This window comes from Astyanax mexicanus, chromosome 17 (assembly GCF_023375975.1).
Source record: "Astyanax mexicanus isolate ESR-SI-001 chromosome 17, AstMex3_surface, whole genome shotgun sequence".
Classification (NCBI taxonomy): Eukaryota; Metazoa; Chordata; class Actinopteri; order Characiformes; family Acestrorhamphidae; genus Astyanax; species Astyanax mexicanus.
Window position 1 is genome coordinate 17,404,996 of NC_064424.1, and position 10,317 is coordinate 17,415,312.

The 10,317-nt window shown below is 37.1% G+C and overlaps 1 protein-coding gene across 1 annotated transcript; it reads right to left on the reverse strand.

The window, feature by feature from the left end:
* Window positions 1-4,964: 4,964 nt before the first annotated feature.
* Window positions 4,965-8,615, reverse strand: znf346 (zinc finger protein 346). Its single transcript, XM_015604602.3, has 7 exons — window positions 8,467-8,615; window positions 7,864-7,967; window positions 7,168-7,263; window positions 6,703-6,850; window positions 6,371-6,577; window positions 6,154-6,253; window positions 4,965-5,994 (listed from the first exon to the last, which is right to left on the reverse strand). Exons 1-7 carry the CDS (start codon window positions 8,522-8,524, stop codon window positions 5,862-5,864), a joined length of 846 nt encoding a protein of 281 aa, XP_015460088.2. The 5' UTR covers window positions 8,525-8,615; the 3' UTR covers window positions 4,965-5,861.
* Between the last annotated feature and the right edge of the window lie 1,702 nt (window positions 8,616-10,317).

Consider the following 10,317-nt stretch of genomic DNA (forward strand, 5'->3'; position numbering starts at 1 on the left):
TATAGACCAGGTTATTCCATCAATGGATTTTTTTCTTCCCTGATTGCACGGGCATATTCCAAGAAAACAATGTCAGGATTCATGGGGCTGGAAATGTGAAAGAGTTCAGGGTTCAGGGAGCATGAGATCATCTTTTTTCGCACATGGATTGTTCACCACAGAATCCAGACCTTAATCTTATTGAGAATCTTTGGGATGTGTTGGAAAAGAGAGGCTTTGTGCAGAGGTCAGACTCTTCCATCATCAACGCTGCAAGATCTTGGTAAAAAATTAATGCAACACTGGATTGAAATGAATCTCGTGATATTGTAGAAGCTTATTAAAACAATGCTACAGTGAATGTGTGCAGCAATCAAAGCTAAAGGCGGTCCAACCTTTTTTTTTTTTGGTGCAAGATTCATAGTGCTTTAATTTATAGACTTTTTAAGGCCTCTGAAAGTACACGTTTTTTAATCACAGCATTTCAGTAGGGAGAGCTAGCAGGGCTAATATCTCAGCAGTGAGTTGCATGCTTATGGAAAATCTAATGACAGTGTATTTGGCTAGTTAAAAACACACAGTGGGAGTCTGTGGGTCTGTGTGCTGCCTGTATATGGAGCCGGGGCTGTTTATACGCTGTGGCGCCTCAGCAGAGGGGGCAGAGCGCCTCACTAGCTGTGAATGGAAGGGCCCCAGACGCCTCCCCTCTCAGAGTAAATAGATCTTATCAATGAAAACAGTGAACCCTCCTTCTGCTCCCTCCTCCTGCTTTTTATGAATGGAAGTCGCACCTACGCCAAAACCAGAACTCATTCACCTTTATTTGTTATAAGGAATGTGGCACTGCAGTCCAGAAGAGCGACAGCAAAAGAACAAATGTCTGTAACACTGTGTCCACTGTGAGGAACTGCTGGATTTAATAAACATTTATTCATAAACACTGCAGAGATAAATGCAGTGTGTAGAGGTAGTGATCCTAAATGTGTTTTATTATATACTGTAAAAGGCAGTGAATAAATGTTATATGAAAGGCTATAATGTGGTTTTGTAATGTCAGTGCAGAGTGAGAGATAGATATTTGAGTATAAAAGACAAGGGCTCCATCTAGAGGACAGACAGGAAACTTTCCTAACGTAAAATCATCATTAGGAGTGATCACGCATGATTTGCTTCAGTGCAGTTAAAATAAATCAAGATTAGCATTTTAACTACTGATCAATGGATTTAAAAACAATATTGCACTGACTGTTCAAATATAAAGACAGAAACTACACACAAATAAACCCCACACATGCATACAAGTGCTCTAAAGGCCTTAAAAAAAATTTTTTTTCTTGAATTAGTTTTCTTCTACTAATTTTTTGGGGTGCGCGGTAGAGGAAGAACTGACATTGTAACATTATTGTGATATTACAAAATACATGAATCAAGTAAAAAATATATTGAGCAAATATGATCTGCCTCTGGTCATGGAAAGCAATACTTGATCTGAATCAATGCCACTTCATTTCATCGTAGTGGTGGTGGAGGCACAGTTATGGTATGCACAACAGAATTTCTTACATTTACCCACAGACAGAATGAAACCAATATGTAATGTTTTGTCTGCCTAACTTCATTTCACTTATTAATATACATTTATTCCTGCATTTCAGCCCTGCAACACATTCCAAAGTTGAGGTGGTAAGGCTTTTCTCACTTTGTAATGTTGCCATTCTGCCTCACAACAATAAAAAGACATGTTGGCTGTAAGGATGCCAAGTGATTAAGAGTATCAGGTGTGATCTTGTTTCCTTTTTTCCTGCAAATACATCTTAAGACCACATTTTTTCATTTCAAAATTCTTCACATGGTCCACTAGTGAGAGATCAGGAATGCGGGCCTAGCACTCTCTTTTTCTGCAACTACATCTTTGCAGCATCTGCTATTACATTGTCTCGTTTAAAAATACATGGGCATTCCTGTTAAACTCCCATATATTATATAGATGTATTACACACAGAGTGATCTAAAAATCTGTGAAATGTTTAATATTATAGCCTATAAGACCAATTGGTACTTAGGGCAGTGTGGGTAGTGTGTCAAGTCCTGCTGGAAAATAAAATCCGAATCTCCATAAAAGTTGTCAGCAGAGGGAAGCATGAAGGGCTGTAAGATTTTCCGGGAAAACAAAACTGCACTGACTTTAGACTTGATAATAAAACACAGTGGATCAACACCAGCAGTTGACATGTCTCTCCAAACCATCACTGATTTTGGAAACTTCACACTAGACCTCAAGCAGTTTGGACTGTGTGTCTCTCCACTCTTCCTCCAGACTCTGATTTCTTGATTTCCAAATAAAATGCACAATTTACTGATGATCAGTGATGGTTTGGAGAGACATGTCATCTGCTGGTGTTGATCCACTGTGTTTTGTCAAGTCTAAAGTCAGTGCAGTGTTTTCCCGGAAAATCTTACAGCACTTCATGATTCCCTCTGCTACTGACAACTTTTACTGGAGATGCAGATTTCATTTTCCAGCAGCACTTGGCACACTGCCAAAAGTACCAATTGGACTTACATAATATTGAAATTTTGTGAGACACTGATTTTTAGGGTTTCATTAGCAAAAAAGGCATAATCATCAACAATAAAAAATAAACACTTAAAAAAGATCACTCTGTGTGTATTACATCTATATAGGTGTCATATTTTGAACCAAATTATTAAAATAATAAAATAAATAAAGTAAGGAAATAAAGAAATCCTTGATTTCTTGAATGTTTCAATAAAATGTATCCACTTCAAAGGGGAAACTCAAGATTCTTTAGTCATCATTGCTTCCAACGTGTTCTGATTTGGGTTTGTACTCATGACCCTGGCTGTACATGCACTTACTAATACCACATCCAGACAAAGATTTAATTTAATTTTTTTTCTTGAAACATTTTAATAAATGAAGATTACTGTACATAATCATGTAAATAACCATAATCATAACCATAATGAACCATTCACAACACAAAAACTAATATGCTACCATTATAATTAAGTAGGCCACACTTCAGCACTTGTTTTTTGCTTGTACACACAGCTTTAAAGCCCTAAACATTAGAAGTACACCTGGGGACAGAACAATCCAACCTCAAGCATTAAACACAATCTGTAATTATCTGTATATACTCAAACAAAGTATTTAACTTCCTATACATTACTATACATGACATAATTATCGCACACTTGTTTCTGCTGTTAGAACAACCCCGTTGTCTTTCACATTACTTGGAGTGTGGGATATTACATACAAATCCTTAAATAGCTTCTTAAATATACGCTGCGACATCCTGTTATCACTACAGAAACACAGAGCAGTTATCAGATTAGGCCCTTTTAGCATCAATGGGTAGATACAGTATATACAAAGGCGTCTGTACTGTAGCTCACATTCAATTCACGTCAAATCATGTTCATAATTAAAAAATAAAAAGGAAAAAAGAAAATGAAAGCTGGAAGCTGCTGCATCTAAATGATCTTCCTGTAAGCTGCCCATACTCAGGAATCATTAATGAGCATTAATTCATGATTAAACATATGTATTCACTCAGGAAACACTCAGTAACAACTTCTAAGACCCAAAATCATTTACATCTGTAACAAATAATACTTAGCATGAAAATAAAATCTTACTACAAATATGCTAATCTGTCTCATCACTGCACAGCACCTGCACAGAACATTTGCCTATATGTGGGCACGATGTCTTGGCATAAACAAGGAATTACCAGATGCTAGATTTATATCCCGCTTTACTTTTTTCACTAAATGCAATTAGTTTAATATATTAAATATTACATTATCACATTATAATCTATGCTGAGACAAATTCCACGCTGTAGTTTAGCTTGAAAGTATGACTAAATGATGCATTTAAGAAATTAAATTAGTGTTAATGTTAATCTGAATTTCTTAACTTTGCATAACTATTTTACAGCTTTATTTTTTATCAGTAGAAAAAAAGACCTTAATGTTTTTGCTACATTTTATGGTACCACAAAACTTAAGCACCATCTACAGCATATTATTTATACTGCATATACAGTACCAGTCCAAAATTCTGACACATCTGTCTACACAATTCTTGGCTGTGTTTTAAATAACATTAAAACAGTGACATTTTGTCTTGACGACAGCTATGTGTATTCAAGTGGCTTCTTAAAAAGGCTACCTGTTGTGATTTAGCAGAAGCCAACACATTGGGAAAATTCAGTAACCCTGGTATCCTTCAAAAATTTATTCCTATTTGTAGTTTTCCAAACTGCATTACTATTAAAGGCTTGATTTATTTGGTATTATCTATTATATTGTATTATTATATATTGTTGTATGTGTACACACTGCAATGACTAAAATGTAAAACATTGTTATTTTTATTTTTATCACCTTTATCATGTCTTGCTCAAGGAAAAGTACATTATATTTTTTTCTTTTTCCTTGGTCTCCATTTGCAGTATTATATGTGAGCAGTGTTTTTCTTTTAGGTACTTTTAAGTACTTGCTCTTTGTTGACACAGTTTACAAAAGCTAAATATAGAGCCAAAATTGCATATCATAGTCTTGCCTGTTAATTTTGAGAAGTGTAAAGAGACCTCAAGTCTGTTCACATTACCACCAGAAAAATCTTAATTAAAAATATAAAAGACAAACAGTTATTTTGATTTAATCGCCACCTAAATACACTCTAGTAAAATATAGGAAATGGCTTAAATATATATATTTTTTATTTTTATATATAAGCCATGCCTGACCAGATTGAGATTTTTTTCACTTTTAACATGTTAGGTGTGTTCCAGTATTTTGACTGGTACAGCGTATTTGACTATATTAATAACCTGTAACTGCTCTAATAGATCCACAACCTGGCCTACAGTTTGCTCCCCATCACCTTCCTTCAATACATATGTATAGTAACATATTTGAAACATAGAAAAAAAATGCCATAATCATCAGTTTACACAATGTTCTTATTTGCACAATGAGAGGTCAGCATCACTAAACAAAAATGAAGCTGCTTCATAGAAATAATTAGTCAATCATAAATCTGAAGCACAAAACAGAAGAAAACACAGAAGTGTAAGCAGCTTGTTGCGACAACATGGCTACACAGCCAGGCAAATACAATGTTAAAACAGGTCAAAGTAAAGCAAAAACATAAAAGACAAGCCAAAACATGAAAAAATGTAATCTACCGCCCTCCACTGGTCAAATAAAAAAAACTGTTAGAACTTCACATTAAATAAAATGACTTGTTGAAAAGAGAAATACAAAAAGATGAGGAAATAAAGCACTCTTCATCCTACAATATGCACTTAAAATGAGACATCTTTCTCCCTCCTAAAACATACTCCATTACTCTCAACACATCAGCAACAGTTTACAGGCATTTCAGAAGAGAAACATTCTTTGAGACAAAACAATTCAGCAATAACCTGTAAAATAAGTTTTTAAAAAAAAAACTATTTTGTTTTTTAAATGACATATGTAACATTCTCCCAATATAGACTCTTATGTTTATCTTTTTTAAATTAATATTTAACTCATAAACGGAACACAAATGCAAAATCTTTTGAAATGCCCCATATGGGTGGGTGATGGGTCATGTTTACTGACTTTTTCCTTCCTTCACCTGCTTAGAGCTAAGAGAATGAATACAGACAGTATGGAGGTTAGTCACTCATCTATGTCTGAGAAAACACACCAAATACAAAGAGGAGCTGTGAAGAGCAAAAGCTGGCATTATTGGGTGCACAGTACAAAGAGACATTGCCTGTGGCCTCTACAGCTCTGCAGCAGCTCATCAAAAAACATGGTGAGGGCAGCGATAGCTGAGGGCATCTGTCTCCTTACTCATAGTCCTGGTTGAAGCTGCCCCAGTCTTCCTGAACTGGCTCGTCTTGGCTAGAGCCATACTGGTACCCTGGCTGGTGGTTCTCTGAGGGGCTAACAAACGAGTTGCCCGTTTTCTTGGGTCGAACACTAAAGAAAAACAAAATAAAATAAAATAAATGAGGCAAGCAAATTGGGACAAAGGGTATAGTCTAAACATACAAAGCACAGAAACAGATGTGAACAGATGAGAATAATATTATTGTAAAAGCCAATCTAGGTGGGTAAGCACAGAATAAAAATACATACTGGTTCTTGTGTTTGGAGCCACTGATATGGGCCTGGTACTGTTCCACTGAATTGAGCTCAATATTGCACACAGTGCATGGGTAGCCCTTTAGTGTAGAAGCTGATGGGTGAGAAAAAAAGTAAAGATGTTTTAATTTGTTCTCAGCAGTTGTATCTCAGTTGTAACTTAAAACAGACATTAAATTAAAATGTGATATTATAAGAAAAGAGCACTTACCTGGGGCAGTGGAGGGCCCGTATGTCTCCATCAGTTTCTGCTTAGTCAAATGTTTCTTATGCTTCTTGCCTTCGTAGTGTTGCTGAGCCATGAGTGGGTTGTTGAAAGAAGCTTGGCAGATGGAGCAGAAACGATTGGGGTCCTGTCCTGGTCCTCCTGCCGTCTGCACATCCCCCTTATTTACCTTAGCTTTAGGCTGAACAAAAACTAATGAATGGACACCAAAAGAGATAGAGAAAATATTATACATGTATGAATTTTACACAAATTCAACTTTTGTTTAATTTCACATGATGATTCTAAAGTAAGGAAATTTAAAACTGAGCTCATACCTGGTGTCTGTGGGCCGAGGTTTTTTAATTTAAGATTCTTGGCATGCACCTTTCCTTGGTAGTGAGATTCTGCCACCACTGCTGATGAAAACGTCATGTTGCAGACAGTGCAAGCTTTGTATTTGTCCCCTTGATTGACATCAGTAGTCTGAAATTAACAAGACGATTGATCATTCAAAAGAGCAAGTAATGGGCCCCATCAGTGTCAGTGATGGGACCAGGAAAGGTAATCACAGGCTTTAACCTGATTGTATACTGCAAATGGGGTCTAGATTGTTGAATCTAATGACAGAAACCTACTTGGGAATTAACTTGTTACCAAGTCCCAGTAACAACACATGTATAAACCTATTCAAAGCTCTTGTCCATTTGGATCCCACCTAGCCCAGGTTCTACCCATGTGACGCCCATATCAAATTAACCTTGGCTGTAGGGCTGATTTAATTAACCATGTGTACAACTTACAGCCTCGTCCGATAAAGGTTTAAATCTTTTTGCAATGGGCTCCTCATCTTTGTGGATGGTCATGTATCTGCGAACTTTGCTTGCATGCTTCTTGCTCTGAAAGGAAAAAAAAAAAAAGAAAGAAAGATGACAGCATTACCTAACAGGCAAACTTAAAGGAAACTCCAGTGTAAAATTAAACCTGATAATAAGTACAATCTTTTGTAGAATAGCCCAGCTCTCTTCTTTCCGAGCATTCTCAAACACACTTTTAGGCGATGCTCCCAAAAGGCTTACAAATGCACATAATTCACTATTTTTACATCATATCTACTAGAGACAGATTATATCTGTCCAGTATCATTCATTTTACTTTAATCCTGGATATATGAAGATGTTTGGAGTGCATTTTTAGTATCATGACATTCTGGATCATTGTCTTCCGTTACAAATCTGAAAAAAATCTTGTATTTTTTTAAATATCTCAGTTACGGGTGTGACATATCATATCGTATGCAATAATAAAATGCAATTTTCATTTTGTTGCAGTAGTGTATTGTTTCATTTAATGTTTTGTAATATTACCTAGAGTATTGTTATCACAAAAACAGCATGACATATCGTGATATTATTTTAGGACCATATCGCCCACCCCTAGCTAACTACCATCATTCATTCGCAACAACCCTTGGTTGGCTAGTTAGGGGGTGAGTTTACCTGGTAATGGGCAAGTTTCTGAGACTCTGAAATAAGGACAGCACTGCACACTTTACACTGGGAGTCGGTAAATAAGTCGTTGTTTTCCTTGATCATCCGGTTCACTGCGAAAAGAAAAGGTTGATTTGTGATAAAACAGGAGTTAAGCTACTCAAGAGACAGAGAGAGAGAGAGAACGAGAGAGACATTGGGTTTTAATGTAATTTAGCTTGCTTAGCTAACAGCAACAGGGGCAGAACTTTACCTCGGAGCAGAAGAGCACAGCTGAGAAATATGACTAGCTAAGTTAAAGTTTTAGACAGAAATAAGTAATACAACTAGCTGGGTATCTTAGCAATATGCCCCCCTCCCCACAGCCTTACAGCGACCTTGGGATGCAGTCTTCCCATCTAAAACACCTAAGCTAGCACTAGCTAGCCTGCTAACCTATGCAGCTCCATTAGTACGACTCAAGCTAACCTAGCTAGCCTAGCTAACAAGGGGGGCTTTGTTATGCTGCCTACGACCGCAAGCTCTTTTAAACCCCCAATTTCCCCGAGCTAACGCATTTTACCTGCACGTCCCTCTTATATTAGTAAAAGCAGCTGTTATCGTGAAGCTTACCTTCTGCTGCCCCTGAAGGTAAATATGGAAAATCTCCATTCGTTCCTTCGTACGCCATGTTTTCCAGGAGGCGGTGCAGTGAAGACGCAGCACACCAGAGCCGGGTTATGGAGAGGCTGCCCACTCCCTGTCTCCCTCGTTATATCAGAAAATAATATCGCAGACCGCTAGAGGGAGCGCGCGAGTGGGTCTTTATTGAATTGGAATCAATAGAGCTACAAAGCTAAAAACTCAAATTAAAAAAATTACCTAACTGAATACCCTGAATATTCCTTTTATTTCGGAAAGTAAAATAAAGTATTAAGCTAAAACTGTAAATACAATATAACTGTATGTTTCTGTTTTTCTACAGGAAACGGATTTACACAGGAAAAACGTTAGCAATACTGCTAACGTGATCTGACTTGTTGTGGTGACCTGAGGTTGGAGTTTCAGCCAGCGCACGTTTATATAGAAGCCCATTTCCCCCATTTGGGAAAAAAAATAAGGGTCCTCCACAAAGGCAGAAGTATGAGATACTAAGTCATAAATATGAGATACTAAGTCTGGGGGAATTGTCACATAATTATGACTTAATTTTTTCGCAATGATCACTTAAATATTTAAATATATTTATAAATTTACATGGGCTATCGAGTGGTCCAATGATCTAAAGCACTCCCACTATGATCGGGAGATCGCTGGTTTGAATCCCGGTCATGCAGCTTGCCATCAACTGTCGGAGCTCTGAGAGAGAGCACAATTGGCCTTGCTCTCTCTGGGTGGGTAGATGACGCTCCAAAGCGTGATGTTGATCAACACAAGGCGCCTGTGAGCTGATGTATCAGAATCGAGTCGCTGCACTTTTCTCCGAGCACGCTGTGATGCTGCATTAGCAGAAGTTGGAAAAGAGGCGGTGTCTGACTACACGTGTCGGAGGAGGCATGTGCCAGCCCATACCCTCCTTGTGTTGTGGCATCACCTGTATAATATATACAGAGGATATAACTTTGTTACAGCTGAATGGGTGGAACAATTGCCCTAGCTAAATTGGGAGAAAAAATTAAATAAACTTAAAAAACATAGTAATATTTAATTAGACAAATATATCATATATCTCATAATAATCACGTAAAATACTAACTTAGTATCTTATAATTATGACTTGGAGTTGAGGACCCTTACGCTTTTTCCAAGTGGCGGATATGGGCTCCCATACTCCGGTGATTTTACACACCTAGAAGAGCTTATAGTAAGTGAGTATTCTCCTCTGTAGGGATTCTCTGGCAGCACACCACGACGACGACCCTCCTCTACCGAGGCGCCGGAGTGTCTTTCATGCGCTCCTGCAGCCTGCAGTCAATATGGTCTTTCAGTGACCCCCAAAATCAGCTCACCCCTTTGTTTAGCAAACGAAACCAACTGTAACATCTGTAGCGTTATGTAGCTAAAGTTATTTAGCTTATTTGTGAAGAAACGCAGGCAGATAACCGCTAGAGTCAGACAGAAGATGAAGCAACAGCATTAGACAATGCTACAATCAGTCCTCCACGATTTTTATTAATTAATTAATTAATTTATTTAATGATTGATAAAAAATGATATTAAATGTGTATAAAATTATACACGCACACATAGTGTGCACAATACAGAAATAAGGGCTGTACACAGTAACATATCTTAAACTCTTGCTTTTAAAAATGGTGTTTTGCCTAAGAAGTAACATTTGTATATATTACCCTATATAACCTGGCCATTAAAAGTATAACATGTATTATATATGCGTTCGTATGTTTATCCATGTTATTCACCAAAATACCGAATAGTAAATATTTTTAAAACGATTAAATTGTTTAACAATGCCAAAACAAT